General features: G+C 41.5%; 1 protein-coding gene across 1 annotated transcript in view; it reads right to left on the bottom strand.

Moving 5' to 3' along the window:
* The window catches only part of EGFLAM (EGF like, fibronectin type III and laminin G domains), a 149,458-nt gene that overhangs the window by 80,472 nt on the left and 45,156 nt on the right, over window positions 1-23,830 (bottom strand). Inside the window, 4 exon segments of the mRNA XM_039842625.1 lie at window positions 3,810-3,945; window positions 5,149-5,266; window positions 14,107-14,190; window positions 15,269-15,378. Coding sequence (XP_039698559.1) covers window positions 3,810-3,945; window positions 5,149-5,266; window positions 14,107-14,190; window positions 15,269-15,378 — 448 coding nt within the window.

Below are 23,830 nucleotides of genomic sequence, written 5' to 3' on the forward strand. Positions count from 1 at the left end.
TCTATAATTTCCTAGCCTTGGCCTACCAAGGGCCTGCCTCTAGGATATAAGGAGAAACTTTTGGTTCATAGAGACCTATTGTCAAGGTGTTTCTGTACACAGGAGGTATCTGGGCAAAAGGAATTCAATATTAAACATTAAACAGACCTCTCCAGGTAAAATAGAATAACTGAAGACCCCCTTTTTGCACTAATTGCAATTTCTGATTTAGAGCCCAGGAAAGCTCTCTCTAAACACATATCCTCAGGCACTCACCTGTAACAGGACAGACTCTGAGATGTTTACAAATGAATGCAGGGATTTATTTTGCAGCCAAACGGTAAATGCCACAACAAGCTATGAAAGTTTTCTTTCTGGAACAATAGCCAACTGTAGGCTAAAATGAGGCTTCCCATATTCTCAGCCAGAGGGGCTCTGGGAGGGCTGAGTCCATGCTTCCATCTCTGAAGGTGGATCACAGACATGAAGAGATGTTTCATAAAACAAACACTGGGCTGGAAGTCAGGAGACTTCAGTTCTAATTTTAATTCTGTCCCCAACCAGTCATTTCACCATGGCAAAGCAACTTAAGCAACTGAGTCTCACTTTCTTTCTTTATAAAAAGGAATTAGGGGCATGGTGGGAAGAAAGCAAATGCATATTGAATGTCTACTATGTATAAACACTATGTGAGATCTATGACCAACAACCCTGCAATGAGGGTCACATTAACTTGATTTTACAGATGAGGAAATGGAGGTTCTAAAATAAAAATCACTTGACTGGAGTTACATATTCTGGAAAAGATAATAGAGGCAGAATTCCTAGTAGAGAGCAGGAATCAGGAGCTGACATTCTACCATGTTCCCTTTGGAACTCCAAGGTGTCCAAGAATTCTAAACTGGAAGCTAGCTTTCCAAGACACTGTGAAGGTATATACGTCAATATAAACATAAAAACATATGTAACAGTTTGTTAGAATGGTGTATAATTTAAAAATATTTATACATAAGAACTTGGGGCCTGAGCTCCTCAAATGTTAGAGACAGTTCTGAATGTTAAAATGCACTTATGTTGGAGAGGAATTATAATTATTAAAGATAGGTACAGAACAGCCATATATACCCGACACTTTTTTTCAGGTTTTTAATGTCTACGAAGTTCTTTTTCATATATGATTTCACATGATTCTGCCAACCATAACTTTGGAAGGAGTTATCACTCATGTTTTTCAGATACGGACACTGTAGTCAATGCCTCTGGGGCCTGTGTTACCTCTGTCCCACTGATTTTAGCGGCAGGGGCATGGAGAGTTCCGTGTGAGCTCAGACTTGCCTTATATGACCGGTATCCAACCTCAAGCATCTACCATGCTCATATCACAGCTCCTTCTCTCCTAGGATCTCCATGCCCCATCTCCTTAATCCACATGCCAGTTGAGCCTAGAAGGGTGGGAATTATACCCTTGGGAGCGGAACTCTCAATCAACAAAGGAGGACAGAAGCCAGAGGGTAAATGGCTCCTGTCTTTTTGACAGGTAAATTTGATAGGCAAATTTGACAGGAATTCTGTACACTTCAGAGAAGTCTCCATGGAATCGAGCTTCTTCTGAAGCCTCCGTTGCCTACAGAAGTGATTTCAGTAACACATACTTATGCGTCTTCCTTCTTTGTCTCACTCTCCTCACTTCTCATTCCTTTTTCTAAAACTACTTGCATCCAAGTCCTTGTCTCAGGCTCTGCTTTGGGAAAGAAAAACGATGAGAGGCATTGAGATTTCAGGAAGGGAGGTGACCTGCACAGAGCCAACTCCCTCAGTTCTTCTGGTTCTTAATCTAATGACTCTCTTTTATCTTCTACTTTCACTTGTGCACACAGGTTAAAAAACTAATTTCTACCTTTTAACAATATTCCAGACATGAAATAAATTTTAAAAAAATACACGCTTTAGCACAAAGTTAATAATAAATGACCACCAACACCTTCGCTGGGGGTTACACAGATATTCTGCTAAGTCACCATTAAAAAAACAAACAAACAAACAAACAAACAAAAACCTCGGCATTTTTCAAAATTCTGAAGTATTACATTTTGCTTTGCTGGTGTCAGACAAGTAAATTAGAAATGTTACGCTTCACTCCAAGTTGTATAGATGAAAAAGCTAAGGTTTTAGGACTTTCCAGCGTTATATTTTTAACTACTTTTGGAACCAGAATCAGAATCTTTTCTACTCCAAGAACACTCCAAGCTTCGTCTACCAAATCTGTTCAATGGCAGGGTTGCATATTATCCTCAGTGAAGATCACTGGCCTGGAGCCTTATGGTAGGCAACTTTTATTTATTTTTTATTTTAACATTTCTCACTTTTCCATTGATTGCACCTCACGTTTCAACACTCTTGAACTCTCAGTCCATGCACTTCAGGTCTAACTGACCCATCAGTTCTTACTTCCAGAGCTCAGAACATGACACGTGCTGACCAATTCCTGTATTCTTCTCCCTGGCCACAATAACTGGCTCAGAGACTGGAGAGAGACTTTAGCCTGGCCAATCAGAGTGAATATTGACACTTCGATGGGTCCACTAAGAAACAGCTACTCTTCTCCATTGGAGAGCGAAACTAGTCATCTATAAGTCTTCAGTGCCTGGTGGCCATCTGCCACCACACAGGAAGAACTTGACTGAAAATGAAGCCAATAAAGCGGAGAGCATAGCACAGAGATGGGTGGAGACAGACTACTGATGTGACACAGACCTAGTCTTCCCTGAATTTAGGTTTGCCACTGGACTTTACCGTCTCAGGAGCTCACACATTACTGTTTCATCTTCTTTCAAGCTTCTGCCACTTAGAATTCAACAAGTCCTACCTGAAACAAGCTCTGTACTCAAGCATTAAAGAAACTCAGTGCAGAACTTCCCTGAAGAAACAAGTAATTGTTTTCCACTAGCAAGGAATAAGCTAGGAAGTCAAGAAAGAGAAACAAAGCTAATCAAATCTTGGCAGAATCCTTTGTCTCAGCTTCAGAGAGCCTCAGGAATGAGGTACTGAAACAAGTCTCTTTATGAATCCAAAATGCGGCAAGCCTCGGACAAACTCCATCACCTTTCATGTAGAGAACACTAACTTCACAAACACTGTTTCCATCAGCTAGGTGCTTCCATTCAAAATCCAACTGCAACTAGAGTTCAGAGGAAGAATCTTAGATTGGGAATTCCTTTTGCTCATTTATTTTTCCTTTTGCTAAAAATTACATAGCAGCGTTAAGAATCCTGCTTTTACATTTGTGAGCTCTTAGAAAGGCTTCTAATCATTCTTTTACCCTCTGATAAGCTGAATAACAGGAACTGGAGAGGTGGATGAGAAAAAAAGCTGACACCAAATCAAGAAACTTGTCTTCGGCGACACGGATGAGAAGGAAACAATAAATTGTACTTGTTTTTCAAGGGTTTTCCCCTTCACTCCAGAAAAGTCACCATCACATACTTCAGATATAATGTTTTAAAGACAGGGAGGCAAGTTTCAAGCATGAAATGCAGGCAGGCTTGTTGTCAATGGTGCCTCAGGAGTGTGAGAGCCTAGGACAGTCTCTGACTATGGAAAGAACTGGGGAAGAGGTAACGTGAGTGGGGACAAGTTTACCAGATGATCCACCACTGAGGAGGAATGAGGACAGGTGCTGGCCCAAGGATAGAGTATAAATATAGGTCTCCAATCCTTTGTCATCTCTTAAACACACACGCTGTGGAGACCACCCTCCCTCTAGTTTTCTGTCATACTTGGAATACCTGAGGTCACTACATTTGGCTTTTGGATGTGACACACAAACTCACCTGATGAATTCCACAGAATAGTACTGAATAGGGGCACTTCCTTCACTCTCTCCAGGTTTCCAGGATAGGGCCACCTCGGAGTCAGAAACCACAGTGACGTGTGGCTGTTGGGGTGCCGTCGGAGGCAGGCAGGAATCTAGGCAGGACAGCAAACAACTGGTTGGCTTGTGATCTTTGCTACCGAAGTGGTTTAATATATATTTTAAAAATTGTGCTTCCTACAGCCTAAACATCTCTATACAAAACAGCCTCAAAATCCAAACCAAAGAAAAAAATAATCACAACTGGAATCACTATGTAGAGTTCAAGTCAATGAGAGTTAGTCTTCCCTTCCCCCAGCCACCCTGTCTGGAAATCCAACTAAATTATGTTCAGACCACTGACCTTGGAACACTCATTGATCTGATCTTAACACCCTTTAAAACCTTCAATCACCTCCTAATAGCATTTCATTTCTGTTTGCATGTCAGAATGGATATTTACCTACAAGGAAAATTAAATGTCTAATCACTTGCCTTCAGGGTGTGTGTGTGTGTGTGTGTGCACGCGCGCGCGCGTGTGTGTTTATGTTCTCCTGATCATCAGAATAAATACCAATGGTAGGATATTTGGGAAACACCTTCATCCGTAAAGATGTAGGAGTCACCCATGATTCTCTCATCCCAAGGTAACTGCTATTACTATTTTTATATCCAGACTTTCATATGTCTCAGCCTTCATTTATATTATTGCTTCTACCAGAAACATTTTTCCTGCCTTCTCTTCCTAGCAATAACCAACGCCATTTTCAAAATTGGGGCCGAAGATAGAATTCTTCCTGAAACCCTCCCTGAGTCTCAAGGTGGAGGAAGCACTCCTTCCTGAGTGTTCCAGAGCCAGCTGCACAGGCTCTCGCCACAATGAACCCCTTGTGAACAATGACACGTGATCCGAGCACTCTTGTCTCCAGTGTCCAGCATGGTGCCACCTCTATGAGCCTTTGTTGGATTCTCTGCTCCGACTCCCCTTCCTCATCTTCTTAATTCCTACTCGCTGTCAGATCTCCACTTAGTAGTCATCTCCTCAGGGAATTCTTAGCTTACCCTGACATCGGGTCTTCCTTTGTACATTCTTACAGCACAATAGGAAGCACTTATCACAATCTGTGACTACACATTAAGTAGATAATGTCTTGACCCACCCAAAAAGTTCTAAGAGGGCAGAGCCGTGTTCACCACTAAATTCCGGAGCCTACTACAGTGCCTGGCACACTGTAGGTCCTTGTTGATTTATACTGAATGAAGGAATGAATGAAGAGCACCCATCACTTTCCTATTATTAATGAATTAAACCCATTTACCTTGGGGCAAAGTGGTAACATGTCGAGGAGAGCTAAGTCGCCCTTTGCCCATCAGGCCGTAAGCTGCTACGCTCACTCGATATTCAGTGCCTGGTTTCAAACCTCCGATCACTTCCTCCTGTCAACGACCAAAGAGGAAGGGTGTCAATGATCAGAAGTTCTTTTGGGACAAAACAGACCATTTTCATGAGGGTGGCATCTGGAAGCCCCTGTAAAATTCCTTGGGACTGAGATCGTTTTGCTTTCTCGAAGACTGGACAGGTTTTAAAATTTGCAAAGAGGAAAACAACCATGACGTATTTCCCAATACTAAATAATTACCCTTTATCGGAATCTATACAGTAAGTGACTAAGGGTGGGGAGCATATACAACATGGATTCACTGGACAAAGGGATGATTCATGTCTCAGGCGGGATAGGATGGGATGGTGTGTGATTCCTTCACACTACTCAGAAGGGCACGCAATTTAAAACTTAGAATTGTTTATTTCTGGAACTTTCCATTTACTATATTAAGACCTCAGTTGACCATGGGTAACGAAACCATGTAAAGCAAAATCTCGGAAAAAGGAAGCCTGCTATCATCTTCCTTAGGTAAACTCATCTACTACTCCCTTAGCTTCTAGCACCACCTTCAAGTGACACTTTCTGAATCTGCATCTCCAGCCCTGACCTGCCTCTTGATGTCCAGACCTGGGTTTGTGACAGCCTCTTGAACATCTCTATCCCACAGCTAAGAAGCGACTCAAATTCAACATAACCAAAGCTCAACTAATCATTCCTCCTTCTCCCACCAAAAACACAACAAAAATTGCTTCATCACTTGTGTTCTCTCTCTCATTACTCAGACCAGAAATTCTTGACACTTTCTCTCTGTTCACTCCTCCCTGTCCACTGTTCAGTTACCGATACAATTACTAGCAGTCTTTCATTTCACTTGAATCTGTTCACGTCATTTCTTCCTCAGAGACATTTAAGTCCAAATCCTCATAATTATGACAATGGGCCCTGATGCTCCCTGCCACCAATACTGCCGGCGCCTCCAATGTAGACTCCACACTGCTAGAGTTACCTTCCCAAACACCAAAGCCGATCATGTCACTTCCTACTTTAAAACCCCTTTAGAATAACATATTTATGTCCCCCTGTTTATCCTTCTAACATCATCTTGTGCCACCTCCCTTCCTTGCATTCCATATTCCAGTCATACTTAAGAACTTGGCAGAGCTCAAATTTATGCCATTCAATTCCTTGCCTCTGGGCCTTTGAACCTGCTGCTCCCTCTACATGAAATGCCCTTCTCCCCACTCTTGCCTGGCTCACTCCTGCTCATCCTTCATGACTCAGTTCAGCTGAGACATTACCTCATTTCTCTGACCCCCAGCCCCCAGTCTGGTTAGGCACCCCTCCTGTATGCCTGGTGTCCTTGGTATACCTCAATCTTACACTCACCTTATATTGTAATTGTCTGTTTATTTGCCACCTTCTCACCACCTGCTCGAGGGAAGCAAGTTCTCATTCCTCTGGCATCCCAAAGCTTTGCATAGTATTATCAGACACGTAGCAAATGCCCAAGCAATGCTTTTTGATGAAGGAATAAATGAACTAGTCAATGAACAAAAGAAAGAAATTAAACCAAGATGTCCAATACAAGCAGATTACCTCATCAAGAACCAGCTCCTACTCCTGGAGCCTGCATCTTAATTAGATACCTTTGCCCCTAGCTCTGGAGGTAGTAACTCCAGATACAGGGCTGACTTCCTCCTACCCACCTCCCTCCAGCCACTTTCATGTCTTTCAGACCTGCTCCTGTCTCTCACTTCCTCTGAATCCTTACCTGGAGAGTGTCTATCTCCAATCCTCCCTTCCTCTTCCCTCTCCCCATTCCCACTCTATCCTACATGCAGCTGCACAAGGGCTCTTTGCTGAACATATGGACCTGCTTTCACAGACCCCCTCCTGCTCTAATTCCCTGCATCTGTGCATCCTAGTTCCACCATCTGTCCCTGGTTTCATGGCAAGTTGGGTGGTTAAGAGACTGGAGGTAGCAGGTGGATACAAGACTCTGTTCTCACTTCTCCCAACGGCCACTCCCAGGCTTTTCTCATGGAAGCAGAAATACATATCCAAACCCACAGAATGTTCTCAAAGTCTTTTGCTTTAGAATTCTTTCTCCCATGAATTTATTATGTTGTATGAACAATAGGGGTAATGGCGTAGTTTCATAGATTATTATAGATATTAACAATGAGCTAATACCAAATACAGCAACCATTAGTTACCATGTATTATTTCTCTCTTCCAGGAACACATATAGCCTGGCTTAATTCTTCATTCAGTCCTATGAGGTAGGTATCACTCTTGTCTTCATTTACAGAAGAGGAAAGGGAATTCCTGAGAAGTCAATTATTTGCTCAAGGACGTACATTTATTACATGGCACACTGGGTATTTGAAACCTGCTTTGTTTGACTCCAAGGCTCAAGTTCTACCTTGATAATACATGTGCAAAAAATACTGGATAATATTTAAGTCTACAAAACATACTTACCATAAATACTTACTGAAGAATAGATTATTATTTTATCTATAAACACGGAAATTTATGTTTTGAATATTTAAAAGTTGGAAGATTAGCGCTACCTTTAGCCCAGGCATATTCTGAGAGGTAGAGAGTGACCCTCCTAGAAGCCAACTGTCTCCAGTCTTTTTCTGTTTCTGTCCTGCGCTGACAGCCTGGTAAGTCATCATAAGAGAATGAAATCAAGAGGACTGAACAGCAGGAGCCAGGAAAAGAAGGGTTGGATTCAATGATTTAACTGTCACTTCCTCCCTTGGCATCATTCCTCCCAAATGAAATCTCTCATTATATTGTGACTTGTGATAACCCTTGGATTCCTTAGTAAAATACCACACAATCCACAACTCTTTACATTTCTGTTCTTAAATATCTTATAACCAACCACCTTTTCTTTTCTTTGGCAAAGTTGGGTGCTTTCCTGCAAAATAACCCTGCTTTGTGTTTGTCCAGCCCTTTGTGAAATGAAAAACTCTTTCTAAAAGTTGCCTCCTTTGTCTTCTCAACATTACCCATGTATGCCATGCAATCAGAAGATTATATCTACAGAAGAGAAAAGCAAGGCCGGCTGGTTCACTGAGCCCAAGTAGAAAGCTCAAACGACTTTGAATCAAGTGAGTTACTCCTCAAGACTCTTGCCTCCTCCACAGATCACCAGAAACAACGAACTTTCATCTTATGATCGGTATAATCATAACAGTTTGCATGTATATACCATTCTGAAATGTATAACATCTTTGCACACCATTGTCACAGTTATTCCTCACAACGGTCCCAAGAAGTCAGTCTTACTATCTTTGTTTTTACAGATGATAAAACTAGACCCGGAGAGTTTTTTTAACTACATTGGGGACACGAATGGCTCTACTTTCCTTCATAAAACACACCATAACTTAATATGCTTCCAACTTCCCGAGTCCCAGACAGAGCATGTCAAACTCTCAGGCTAACAATTCGTTTTTCAGATGTCCTATTGCTTTTTCCTTGTCTACAGTGCCAGTCTCATTTTCTCCATTCACAAATTACGACTGTATGACACATTGTCCCCTCATATCCATGCTTTCCTCTTTTATAAGAGAACCCCCATATTGCAGTTGGGACATGGGCACTCAAATACTACATTTCCCAGCCTTCCTTGCATCTAGGTGTGGCCATGTGACTAAATTCTGTCCAACAGGATATGGAAGAAAATGCTGAGGGCAATTTGAGTTATCCCTTAATAGGAAGGATATGTTCCCTTTCTTTTTTTTTCTCATCTATGGACTAAAATGTGAAGGTGACAATAAGTGAATGTGGACCATGGGGAAGAGGGCTACAGGGGTTGACAGAACTATAAAATGGAAGGATCCTGGGTCTCTGACATAGGGAAGCCATCAGAAGAGCTCTAAGCTGGTTATATCCAGACAGTTATATGAAGGAAACATGAATGCACCTTTTGTTAGAATCACTGTCATTTTGGGTTTGGGGAACTGCTACACTTTTACCCTGATTAATATTTGACCCAACATACAAAAAACAACCCAGATAGTTATGTAAAAGGAGCTCCTGAAAAAATGGAACTGTTCCTTACTGAATAGCTGTTCCCTTTGCATTGATGAAATCATGCTGAATGGCTCTGAATTTAAATATCTGATGCTAATTTCAGATCTCACCTTTACCCTCTTCCATGCTGCATTTTCTCCTACTGCTGGAAACCCAAGTCATGTTTCCAAAATTGAAGCTAAATGTTGTCCTGTTCACTAGTCCAGACAAGTAACTACTACACTGTGAGAGCATCCAGATAATAGGGCTGAGAAGAGGCATGAAGTTGGAGAGCCCTGGACCAGGAGCCAGGAGACCCAGGTTCTATGTCACTTAACATCTCTGGGCCAAAGCTTTAACACTAAAATTCTACAATTTTTCTTAAATAACCTTTATTGGTAACTAGTAACCTTGGATTCAACTTCACAGTTGACTGTACAAGTCAGGGCTGGGCTTTGGCTGCCTTAGTGGAAGTTGAGAATAGCTAGCATCATTAGGTGGAAAGCACCAGAGACTAGAAAAGTGGTACTTTCCAAACATTCTTCTTTCAGGGGTCCTAAGGAAGGCTAGCAAGCCTGAGTAGAGGGAGAAGTTGGAGGCATCTCCATTTCCTGAGTGGTCACAGAATGTTAGAGAGTATCTTCCAGGGATTCACAGGAGGGACAGCATTGGCTTTGGGACAGGACAAATCTTTCTCGCACTGGTCTGTCCTGTATATTGCAGGAGAGTCAGCATCTCTGAAACCTGTTCACTAAAATGCCCATAACATATCTCCATATGCCCTACAAGGTACAAAGGAACCCCCAGTTGGGAACCATTACTCTTCAACCCATTCATTGTACAGTCAAAGAGAGATGCCGAAGGGTTTAGTGACCTTGCCCAAGGTTACCCTTGCTCTGGTGACAAAGCTGGGACTATGCAATCATGATTCCTGGTTAAGTTTTCTCTCCCTAACCTTGGATAAGGTCTAAATAGAATCACTGCGCTGGGTCAACCAGACCAGAGGACTTCAAAGCAGAGTGCTGTGCATCCTCCTGGGGAACAGGACAATTCACTGAGATGCTGGAAGAAAACAAACTTTCTATTTCTATTTTATCGCCTCCTTTAAAAATCTGTGGGGTTTTATAACGTACATAATATATTAGTAGAGTAGCATATGTATAATTTATAAATACATAAATATACATATATTGGTACATGTTCAAATATTTTAGCTGATGTGTGCATGATCAAAAAGTGTGTAGACCACCAGTTTAAACATCCTTTTCTATTTCTAACTTAAAAAAAATATGATTTGTTTTACCATTTGTTTTTCCAGGATGAAATCTGTAGGTCGTTCTTTTAAGAAAAAGATTAAATGTCAAATGCCAATCAAATCAGAAGTCTCTATGTAGGTAGATCATCAAAGAATGCATCAGAATTCCACATAATTAGCCAGGTTATTTTGGTCATTTCGTCATTTAAATAAGACTAACCATTTGTCAACCCGATCTTCAGTTTGGCATTCAATCCAGAAAGTCAATTAACCAGTTTTAGGTGACTGGTCCTGTCTTAATGAGAGCGTCTGGAATGGTTAGAGGAAATAAGGAAAATAGAATGAAAACGGGTAGGGGGAACCTACCCTCACAGTGGTACTCACTTTAAAAAATATTTTCTCTTCTTTTCAATTTTTTTCACCTGGTTTTGGAACAGAGCTTAAATTATTTCAGCCTTTCAAAATGTTCCTCTTAACCTCACTCTGCCATGTGAGATGAAGCAGCACATATAAGAATAAATGTGGCTTCTTTCTAAACGATTAACGATGCACCTGGTACGCTGTGCGGACCTGCTTATGCTAGAAGTGCACTCTCTCCAATGGGCCTTAATCGGGATGAGGGAGATGCAGGAAAATGAACATTCGGATGAAAAGAGACCCCCTGAATCCTGGACTGCGGCAAAGGTTTAACTTTTCTAAAGCATACTTAGAAAAATCACCTGATGATCAGATTGTCCCTGGAAAGGAGAAAAAAACAAAACAACACGAAAAGGAAAGGAAGACTTGCTGGAGTAAAATGAACCTATAGAGTAGCTGTTCTTCTGCCATGTACAGCCAAAGGCAGCCAACCCACATCTTCAGCACAAACCCACAGTGTGACTTGTGTTGACCACTCGCTCAGTTCTTATTCCATGCCGGGCATGGTGCTGGGGCTCCATGGCCACCACCTCGTTTAATGCTCACAGCATCTTTATGCTGCAGCATGATATGTTCCGGGACAGAGGTTCCCAAACTCTGTTCATGGTACCGTTAGTGTCTTAGTAATATTTTTTCAGCACCTCTAATACAAAAGAAATACCGAACAGTTCCATTTATTCAGCAGCTATACCCAAACGACTTGGTAGTACTAGTTCACACAGATGCTGCGGTTTCCTTTGAAAAGTCTAAGCTTTCCACAGCGCCCCTGGGAGTTGGCTGTAGAGATCGGAGCATCCTGGCACACAGTTTGGATCTAGAGATACACTACCTATGACATAGATGCTATTTGAATCCTTTTCTTCTTGATGAGAGAACTGAGAACCAGTAAGGTTACCCAGCTGGTTAGATGTAATACAAGAATCTGAATGCAAGTTGTCTGAATCCAGAGGCCACTCGGCTACACCAGACCCTTCCCCTCCCCTCTTCTTGACTCGCTGCCTTTACAACTAGTCATTATTCCCTCTCTCCATGCTGAGCATTCTGTACTTCCCCTACCCCCACCCAAACACCCAGCAGCACACGGGCATGTAGGCACGCATGCATGCTCATTCCCCTGGCTCGAACCATTCCTTTCTATTTGAATGCCCCTCCCTCTCCTCTGCCCTTCCAGAAACTGTCCCTGCTTCAATTCTCAGCCCCAACTTTACCTCCTGATCACTTGCTCCTAGTAGTCTCTCCCTCTTCAAAACCTCAGTCTGTTAAGTGGCATGTTAATGACATCTGGTCTCATGTTGCTCTCTAGTTGTTTTATCAGTGTGACTGTGCTTTTCCCAATAAGACTAAAAGCTGCCTAAAAGTATGGGCTCTGTGTTATCTTATGTCGGGTGTACAGCAGCAACTATGAAAGTTATACAAGGTAGTCAAATTCTATAATTTGACAGTATACTCTAATGCCTGGCTGTAATTAACAGAGAACATATATTTAACATAAAGGCAATGACCAACAGGAATGATAACTGACATCCACAGGGCTTCTTTAGATTTTACCAAAGGCTTTCACATACACGATTTCATTTGGCACTCACAACAGTATAATTATTATACACTTTTCATGGGAGAAAGGTGAGGCTTCGACAGGGTAAGTGACTTCAGACAAAGTTACGCCACCTGTAAGTGGAGGAAAGGGGTCTGGAAGCCCAGGGTGTCTGTCTTCCTCCCGGCCCTCCGTTTCATGTTTGCACTTCAGTGGGCTTCCCGGAGATGCCAGTGTCTGGCCCAAGTTCATGTGATGGGGCAGAATCTCGATTTCAGAGGCACTGTCCAGACTGTCACCAGCACTGTGCCCTGTCTGGATGGTGTTCCAGGCAGAGCAGTGAGCCGCATGCACTGCAGGACAGGAGGCTGATGGCTGGGGACACTGCTAAAGATACTGCCGGGCCCTTGGTAGGGTTCGGGGGCTTGTTTAAAGTTCCAGTACTACTGAGGGGAGACGAAACTCCAACTAGTGGTTTCCTAGGTAGGGCCAACCCGATTTACTCTCTTAAGATAAAGCGAACCGCAAGATTGGGGCTGAGGGCTTCTGAGGGAAATGAGAGGTGTTGAGGCAAAAATCTGAAATTAAAAGAATATCATGCAAAGTACATGCAAGCTGAAAATGTGTACCTCTTCTTTTTGAGTCATGAGGGCTTTAGTAAAAATATCCAGAGCAGGTCTCAGAAGTCAGTCCGCTCTGAATTTACAGTTAATTTACAGTTTACTTGCTAATGTATGATTTGGAGAATGTCATTTCACCTCTCTGAGTCTCGGCATCCTTGTCAGTAAAATGAGGTCATAGGATAGTTGTGAAGATTAAATGGAAAAGCAAACGGAAAGCATGAGGAATAGAGCCTGGCAGGTAACAGATGCTCAGTAAGCGATAGCTACTTATCACGAATGACAAGTAGGTTTCCATGTACTGCGCCTAATAGCCACGTATTAATTAGGAGCTACAAACATTACCACCCACCAACTGCCACCGTTACAGCAGTATTCTGGGCATGAATGCTAACTCCTTGCAGAGCCATCCAAAAGGCTCTAGCCTGTAGGACAATTGTAGTAGAATGGGGAAGGAAGAGGAGCGTGAAAGCAAAGAAAATTGGACATGCCTAAGGCAGAAAAATTCACCCAAAGAGACCTTGACAGGAAACAGAAAAGAAACAGATGAGCCAACAATTGGTTAGTGGAAGGACAGGGAGCTGGGGTCGAGAAGAACAATAAACAACTTGGACCCTTTGAATGTACACTCCAAATTATGTCATTTTCTTCTGCACTGTGTCTCCAGGCAGCTGGGAAGATACAAATGTGTCATATTTATTTATAAAGCTTTATTGGGATTTCAAATAAATTAGAGTTGAATTTTATGAAGAAAAAGGAGAAGGGGAAAACAGCTGCAAGGGCGGGTTGAGTCCAAGATGGAAGTATTGATGCTAAAACTCTTTCTCATATGGCCGACTTTCTGGAGATACAGATGCACGTGACAAGGTAATAATGCCCATGAAAGACATTTGTAAATTCCCGAGGACCCTACAACATCAGCCACTATTATTACATACACAGCAGCATACACATGCCAATTTAGAAGTCCTGAAAATTGTTGAAATGCCAACCACAGGTGTGCTTTGATGGGCTGCCAGGTTTGGGGTACTCACAGTGGCTGCAGTGTCCCGGCTGAGTGGCACACTATGGGACCGCTCCTGCGGGGATTTATCTACGCCGACCTCAGCGTAAAAGACCTGGAAAAGACACAGACACCAGGGTGAGACTTTTCCAGATCCAAGGGCCCTGGGTTCTAAGTGCACACACATCCACAGTGGGTTCCAAGGTGCCCTGCCTCATCTCATACACGCTACTCCTGTGACAGCAAACATCAGACACACAGCCAGGATCCCAAACGCACAATCCTGCAGAGGCCAGGCAGAAAACGTGTGTCAGTGAGGTGTGAGGGAGAGGGCTGGACCCGGCTTCTGTTATTTTTCTCAAAACCATGAGTCTCAGACAATCTTTTATTTTTCCACTTTTTATGTGACTTGAATCCAGAAACACATTTCTCTACTTTAAGACGACAATAGGACAAGGGCATTGATAAATGGCAACTCTCTCTTGGTGAAAGGGTTACAGTAAGGGGCGATGGGTCTAGGGTATTATGGGCAGTAAAGGCGGCTGACGCTCCATCTAAAGTGGGCAGCTCAGCTCCAGCCAACTCAGCACCCCACAGGAATACAGACCCAGAGCAGCCAGCTCTCCCCATACTCCAGAGATTTCAGAATTCTCCAAAGATTTATCTGAAATCTTCTGACTTCTAAAAGTTGACTCATTTTTTAAAACACCGTTTAAAAAAAAAAACATTTTTGGTGAACTTCAGTCTAATTTTGTAACCTCTGATAGGTAGGAATGCATTCTCTCATCCCTCCTCCACTTTGCCTGCCCACCCCTTTACTTTAATTCAGATTTTACATTATTTTGTACTTATTAACCACTTTCCACAGTGACTCCCTATTATTTCCCATGTTTCTGCTTTAGTCCCCAAATTTTACTGTCGGCAATTGGATACAGGAACCGGGCCTTACTTAGTTTACATTTTCCCATCCTCGAACACAGTAAGGACTGGGTAGATCCTAATTGACTTTCAAGTCACTTACGAACACCTTTAAAAGGAAAATATTTCCTCTGGTTTCACAGGGGGAGAATGGGGCAGGTATTAACATGAGAGGGCTGATATAAGGAGGCCATATCTAGGAGGAGCAAAGATGAGGATGACATACAGTTACCCCAACGCACCCACTACAGAAAGCCCCGTGACTAGGTACTCACAGTATACCCAATGATGGGGTGCCCAGGATGCCTTGGCATTTTCCACTGGATGCTGAAAGCTGTACAGTTCAATGCGTCCAGCATGATATGGAGAGGAGGCCCCATCTTGCCTATTTTGTTTTTGCCAAAACAAAAGAGATTGTTAGAAGCTCCATGTATCCTACCTTGAGTATACTTATACAAGATATAAGAAAGGGTACTTACAGATGAAGAGCAAACTTAAAGATGATTCCACAGGCCAGAAATGCAACCACCTCTCTGATAGGCCAAACCTGTGTCAACTGACTTCACCCGAACTCTGCGATCCCCTTCCGACCTGGCACTGGTAAGGAAATCGGCCCAGGTATTGCCCTCAGTCCCTTCTGTAACTTCTAATACCTCAGAGACCAGGAAAGGGAATTTTGGGGTACCACGGATCAAAACTTCCAACTTGACTCTTGGAACTTAGAATGGATTAAAGCAAGATGTAACATATCTATGTTTTGTGCATGTGTTATATAGATGTGTCTGTTTATATAGCTAGCATATTCCTATTGCACATTTCAAACTACAGTTAGTGTAAAATGGGTTAGAAATTTTCAAATATTTTACTGTATATTTACCTTAAATAATTTTTTCATAAATAATAAACTTTATGTTTATAAAAACATGCACAGATTGCCAAAATTTAGAAAGTACAAAAATTATGATGTCACCATTCGGAAATGAATCCTGTCAATATTTTAGCATAGTATGTCTCCTCTGGGTTACATGCAAATTTTTAAAATACTAGTGTGTATGCATATATAATTTTAATTTTAACTTACATATAATATATAATTTTTATTTTTATTATCGTATTCATTATATATAATAAATATATATTTATAATTTTAAACCCTGGATTCCCTAGGACAGTTCTGATTTTAAACTATGTCTCACAATTATGTCCCCTTGGAATTGTGATAATAATGGAAGCTACAGTGGCATCACAACAGGGTTTCACAGGATGTGATGATGATGGGCAAATGGCCCAGGCTAGGTCTCACACTATCTAGGGGAAGAGTGAGGCACCCAGGATCAGGGCCTTGGTTTCATGTTTTCGTGAAGATTCTAAACTAGAGCTGGTGCGGAAGCCCAATGCTCTGAGCATCCTGCCTTCCCATAGATTTACTAGCATGTCTCCACATACCAATTGGAATATATATTTTTTTCTTTCTCAAAATTACTAACATTTATCGGATGCTACAATTATTAATCATTTTAAAAGAAGTAAAATAGGAGAAATATTTGCAAACCATGTAAAATGCAAAAGGAACTCATAGAAAATAGCAAAATACAAAAAAATCTAATTTAAAAATGGGCAAAGGATCTGAACAGACATTTTCCCAAAGAAGACATACGAATGGCCAATAGGTACGTGAAAAAGGCGCTCAGCATCACTAATTATCAAGGAAATGCAAATCAAAACCACAATGAGATGTCACCTCACACCTGTAAGAATGGCTCTTATCAAAAAGGCAAGAGATAAGAAGTGCTAACAAGGATACAGAGAAAGGACTATATCCAAGGACTGTTGGTGGGAAAGTAAATTGGTGCAGCCACTATGAAAGACGATGGAAGTTCCTCAAACAATTAAAAACAGAACTGCCATACGATCCGGTAATTCCGCTTCTGGGTATTTATCCAAAGAAAATGAAAACATTAGCTCGAAAAGATATCTGCACCCCCATATTCATTGCAGCATTATTTATAATAGCCAAGATATGGAAACAAACTAAATGTCCACCGATGGATGAATGAGGAAGATGTTATATATATTTATTATTTTATATATATGTGTGTGTATATATATATATATACACACATACATATATAATGAAATGTTATTTAGCCATAAAGAAGGAGGAAATCCTGCGATTTGCAATAACATGGATGAAGCTTGAGGGCATTATGCTAAGTGAAATCAAACAGACAGAGAAAAACAAATACTGTATGATCTCCCTTATATGTGGAATCTAAAAAGACACAAACTCATAGAAACAAAGAGTAGATTGGTGGTTTCGGAGCAGTGAGGAGGAGAAGAATGTGTGGAGGTGGTCAAAGGGTACAAAATGGTTGAATATATTTATGGTTGAATATTTTGAGGCTCTGTACTGTATTGAATACTTGAAAGCTGCTAAGAGAGTAGATCTTATAAGTTATCAGCACACACACATTTCTCAATATATACACATATCGAATTATCACATCGAACATCTTAAACTTAAGTGTATATGTCAATGATATCTCAATAAGGCTGGAAATTAGTTAATTAATTAATTGGAGGGGGGGTAAAATACAGCTAAAACTCCATGCTCTATTCCTTTCCTTTTTTACTCTCTTCCAAAGGTAACAACCACTTTATACTAGTATCTTATCCACACATAAACTTATGTACTGATTTTATCTGCACATTTCTTCATTTTTACAGGAAATGACCTGTCCATCAGTAAAGGAATGAATCAACTGTTGTTTATCCATAGAATGCACCCAAATATTTCCCACCTGGACATTTCTTTTCTTTAAAAAAAAAAAAAAAGTGATCTGAGGGAAGAGAGGTGTCACTGAAGACCTTTATAAATTTTAAAGCACTATTCGAATATTAGCGAGCTTCTGATCTTCCCCTCATCGTGAGCCTAGAAATCATCATTCTTTGGTTCCTAAACCATTGCCACTTGTCCATGCGCATTTCGGTTTCTAAAATTTCATTGCTGCCATCTTCTGTGCTTCCTTTTGTTCTGCTCTTTCCCCCAATTTACAAGCATTTTAGTGGGGTTTTGAAGGACCGGTAAAAATGTTTATTCAATCCACCCTGTTTCACCAGAAGTCAATTGATCCGCATAACAATGTGAGATAGAGGAGGAAGGCAGTATTCCCAACTTTACAGAGGAAGGAACTGAGGTCTAGAGTCTGCTGAGGCAAGATCTTATCGATAGGACAGAAGGCAGAGACACTGAGAAACTAGGTGGAGATGTCCTTCTTCTTTCCATTTCTTAACGTTGGTGCTCTTGGTGATTCTGCCTAACCTCCTGTTCTCAGTTCCCACTATGCCCCGTCCTAGGTGCTCTCATCCCTGCCAGTTACGACCATGTACATGCAGGTGGCTCCCCACTCTGTTTCTCCAGCCCCAGCCCTCTCTTTCAGAGGGGCAGGCCTAGGTACCCAACATGTGGGTTCAGATAAGTCAACATGTCAAAACCAAATTCATCATCTTTCTTTTCAACCTGAGCCCCTCCAGTAATCCCTGCCCTGGTAAATGGCATCATCATCCACTATGACTTCCAGAAACCTGGAAGTCACCCTCAGCATCAAATTGGTCACATGGTATCTATCCTCTTCTATTCACGGAGGCCTCAGAATCCTCCTCAACCCAGTGCCTGGAGCAGCACTACCAATTGTTTAGAGCTGTGCATGTAGTGGAACCTATCTGCCATTTGTCAAGACATCCACAATGATTTCTCTGGCCTTTTGAATCCTAAGAGATACAGTTTCTTCCCCACAGGTTCCATAGCCTGCACCTTCCTCTAGAGAATGGATGTTAGTAAACTAAATAAAACTGTTTTTTTCTCCTGCAAAGCAGTTCAATGCAACATGAGAGTTGTTGGGGCCATAAGATTGGTGGCTTTAAAACTTCTGTGTAGGAGGGGTGTATGAATGGCCATCTGATTGGAGGAAGCACCAAAGACCTGATCTTAAAGCACATTTGCATGGTGAGCACAGCATTTTTCTCCTTGTGTGTTTGTTTGAAGTGTCCTTGAGGATAAGACAGGTCTCCAGCTGGGGGCTGTCTGAAGCTGTGTTTGCAGAGCAGGCACGCTGTTTTTACATAGATTGTATGATTATTTGGTGTATATATGGAGAGGGGGAGGCTAACGGCAGGAGTTAGCCATCCAGTGCCTGCCCTCCCCTCCCCCAGCTGGAGATAGATTCTGGGCAAGGAAGTGTGGTGAACTCAGAAAAGCCAGAGAAACCACTGGGGGGAGTCTTTGACACATGGCCTGATGTCAGCTTAGGAAACAAGGAGACATCGGTATGTGGTCCAAACTGAGGTGAGCCAATCAAAGTATTCTCTAAATCTCTTCCAGCTCCTGAGTGAAAGATAAGACTGAAACTAACTTTCTTCACATCTCTACAATTTCTGAGTCATCAGGAGAAAGTCTATAATCTTTAGACAGGATAAGTCAAACTCCAGTTACACTTTCCAAAAATTCTTAATGAAGCAAAGAAGTTTTGATAATGGTTGTAACAAACAGGTCTTCTGGAATTTTATGTTATAATATAAAAATATACTAGTGCTTCCTCAGTATTAAAAAAAAAATCAAAGTCGTAGGCTGCTTACATGTGGACAAGATTTAAGCAGATAATACAAAAAAAAAAACTCATATTTAATCAACAGTGGTTACAATGCTGAAAAACTATGTTACACAATAGGAAGCTAGTTTTGAAGCATTGTAGCCTTTAAAACTAGTGTAATGCATTTATACAATATATCCTGAAGCTCTGTTCTTGTAAGCTAAAAGCTATACTTCTTAAGAGATAAATAAAAAGTATGTTTCTTTGCCATGAGGGAGCTGTATTCTTGGGCTTTCTTCTTTGGAGGGCTTTCAAAACTGTATTAGGTTTTTGCATCAGAAACCTCTGAATAATTAGGTCAATTTCTTATGGTAATTTTATTTCATAAAATACTTCAACTTCCTGAGCAAAATTCATCTCTGATTCAATTAGTTTTGTGATCCAATTCATAAAAACACTTCAAAATGCAAATAAAAATATCATTTGTGACAGAAATACATTGCTAGCTTTTTAGTTATTTGATTTTCACGGAATGAAACCAAGCTATATTCACTCATGTAATGGAAAGTGCTCAGACTAACTAAAAATAATCAGGAAATTCTGAATAGGAGAGAAACCTTATTTCCATCTTTTTGAAGTTTGCTCAACTATTATTACTAAAGCAACACTATGAATATGTAACCACAAATCTGCCACTAGGGCCACTTCCAAGGTGATGCCTTCAAGGCAGCAGTAAAATTGTGGGTTTAAGACACAGAGCAGTGTTTGTTCTAGTTACCTGGGGATTCAAGAAACTGTCAGACACTGAGGAACAGCATGAAGTGTTTTCCAGAGCCCTGCCAGCTTCTCTTTGTGGGGGTAGGGGGTCGTGTTCACATCACAATCGTGCTTCTCTTTGAATCCTCCACTCCAATGTATAATTCCAAAATAGCATCTACCACTCCGGAGTATAATTCTGGAATGTAATCCACCATTTCGAGCTAACCACCTCCATGGCTGGAGTGTGGCATCTCAGGCCAAGAGGACATGTCTACTGAGAGTACAGGACCCCTCCACCTGTAGACCACTCCCTGTGTACCCAAGACTCCAGATTCTCTGCCCAGAGAGTCTCAAGTCTGTTTCCAGGTCCTTGGCGGCCTCTTCCCTGTATCTATCCTTCTGAGAATGGACCATGCTGCTGGCATGTGCACCCTCGGTAGGAGAGGTGGCCAATGGATTGTTGTTCGTAGTGGACAGAGCTAGGCTTGCAGCCTAAAGTGTCTGCATGTGTACACCAGAGCACCCTTCATGCAAGGACAGAGAGAGGGGTGTACCAGACCAGGACTCAGGGGCCAGACTTCTACATGTTGCCTTTTTTCAAAGTGGAAATTCAAGGAGTCTAAGAAATCCAAATTTGAACTTGGTCTTCTAGATCATTAGGAAAGTATATTTGTCAGGACAGAAGGGGAGAAAACATTGTATCTAATGGTTAGCTTATTGAATGAATTGTTATTGCTCAAATGATTATGTGGACATCTGTCTGAACTCCCCGGGTAGTCCTGATTTACACCTGCCCCTGACTGAGCCTCATTTCCAAGTGATCTCATTCATTCCCACAGTGTCCCCAGGCACCAGCCAAATGCACCTTCCAGGTAAGTTCTACCTATCTAATTGGTCTCAGCCTCGATGGCTCACACACACCCCAAACTCCAAATTTTCCAGATTGAAGCCATTATCTTTGGCTTCCAAATCTCCTCTCCCATGTTCCCCATAGTCCCAAACTTGGGACATCTTTAATTCCTCTCTCTCTCTCTCTCTCTCTCTCTCTCATTCCAGATGCAACTCTCTGTGCTGCCCCCAATACCTCATAGAATGTAAGTTCCAAGAGGGCAGGGATTTTTGCATTCACCTTTACCCTTGTCACCTAAAATATCCTCTGGAACATAGTAGATATTCTTTAAATATTTGCTTTCTCATTGACTAAATACTGATCGAATAAATCCCTATCTTCCTCTAGCACTATGCAATGACCTTAGTTCAGCCTCAAGTTAATATTCTCAAAGTAGCCACAAACCTGAGTTTGCTCTTCCAGGTGCCCTAGATACTGCAAGGGCCACTAGAAAAAAATCATGCGTGCAAGAGTGGGTCATTTCTTTACCACTAGACCCCTGTCTTGGTTGGAACCAGAGGCCATTTTTTAGATCAGAGAGCTGCTGAGACCTGGCTCAGGTTTGAGCCATGTCCAGTCTGAGGTTTGAAGAGAATGCTTCATTCCAGAGATCCCTGGGGTTGGCAGTCTGCTGCAGAAAACAGGGCCACCTTTCCAAAGAAGTCATGGAAGGGCCACTGGGGAAGGGCCAAGAAAATATGTGTTCCTAATATTAATTCTGGCCATCCTACGGGCCTGAAGCCACAACCATGTAAGAAGAGGTCCTTTTAAGGGCCAGAGGTTATAATGTCTACCACTAGCCTCCTGTAAAGTTCTCTTAGATGACCTCAAGGAACATGGCCCTCCCTGTAATTTTTCAGGCTCATTGCTTGATGAGCAAACGTTTCAGATTATTGTGACTACAATGTGTGTCCTTATGTGCAAAGAGAGAATCACCATTAGAACACCATAGTGATCATTGTCACAGGCAAAATCCATGGGTGATGCAAACTTTAGTGGGGGAAGCTTTGCTAAAGAGAATATCTTCATAGCCTCAAAGTATCTCATCAAAAATATTTACTAATTACTGTGGTGATTTTAACGTGTGTCCAGAAATTCTTTGATTTTTCTTCCTCTGAGACATGGAGCTTAACTCCCCCCACCCCGCTTTGCATGTGGGCTGAATTTAGTGATTCGCTTCTAATAAACAAAGTACAAAAAGGGAGAAATGGTAGCTTTAGTGGAGAAACCTACCAGACACCACTTTAACCAAGTGTTCTAGGTTAACATCACCAGTGAGAAGCATGTTGATGTCATTTGTCCCCTGATTTGATGAAAAGTGGATACTAGACTTCACTTATCTAGTATTCCTGCCAAAAAATGCACAGCCCCAGTCTGTTATTTTGAAGACACTCTACAAAATAACTTACCAATATTCTTCAAAAGTGTCAAGGTCATGAAAGGCAATGAAAGACTAAGAATCTGACACAGATTGAATGAGACTAAGGACATATGACAACAAAATTCAAGATGGTTAGATCCTGGAATAAAAAAAAGTCATTCAGGAAAAAATTGATAAAATTTGAAAAGGACTGTGCTTTAATTAATAGCATGTACCAATGTTAATATCTTAGTTGTGATAAATGTACCATGGCGATGTAAGCTGTTAACATTAGAGGAAGCTGAGTTATGGAAACTCTAAACTATTGCCACAACTCTTCTATAAATCTAAAATTAATCTAGAAGTAAAACTACTGAAGAAAAAATGTGGATCACTCCTTTTTTGTCATAATCCCAGCAGGAGACCCTCTTCTCTCAATTAGGGCTCCTTTCACCAGGCAAGGCTGCCTCCCTCCTGGAGCTCAACTGTCCCAAGCCTGCAAATCAACAACAAAAAGCTGACATCATCCCAACAGCCATAGTAACTCATTGGTGAAAGTGGCTCTTACACTTTCTTGTATTCTCAGAGTCAGGTTTCTCTTCTGTTTCTTCCTGCCATCCCTGGCCCCTGCACCATATGGCAGCACATCTGGTGAGGGGTGTCTAGGCTACACTTGACTTAGGGAGCAACTTCCCCCTTTGTCTTATGCTGGGCTGGAATATGGCCTTTGCAATTTCAGGATGGCAGTGAGAAGCATTTTACCAAAATTTCACCTGTGGCTCTTTTCTGGCAAAGCCACTGGGTTAGTAGAACATGAAGCTAGCTTAATGATCAACAAGCTAAATAAGTTTGTATATAACCAAAAAAAGGCTTAAAATTTCTTACCTTTCAGAGAACAGAGATTAATAGTCATTTAAAAATGGAAACAAAAACAACCACCTTCCTTTTCCCAAAATGCCGGAAACTTTAAAGACAGGAGATTTATAGTTTTGGCATATGAATTTGTTAAGGATGATAACAGCTATAATTTATTGGCCACAATCTCGAAGCCTGGCACTCATCAACATTTTACAAAGAGAGTCCATTCCATCACTCCCCCAAGACCATAAGACATGTTTGGACAAGTAGGAGAAATGTTCCTCTTTCTAGCAGACACAGACCCCCAGGCCAGACACAAAGCTTGTAGAGAGGATGAAATTTCCACCCCAGGCAGTTGCATCTTCAACCGCTCATGGATTAA

The sequence above is a fragment of the Pteropus medius genome, unplaced genomic scaffold (genome assembly GCF_902729225.1).
Source record: "Pteropus medius unplaced genomic scaffold, Ma_sr-lr_union100, whole genome shotgun sequence".
NCBI lineage: Eukaryota > Metazoa > Chordata > Mammalia > Chiroptera > Pteropodidae > Pteropus > Pteropus medius.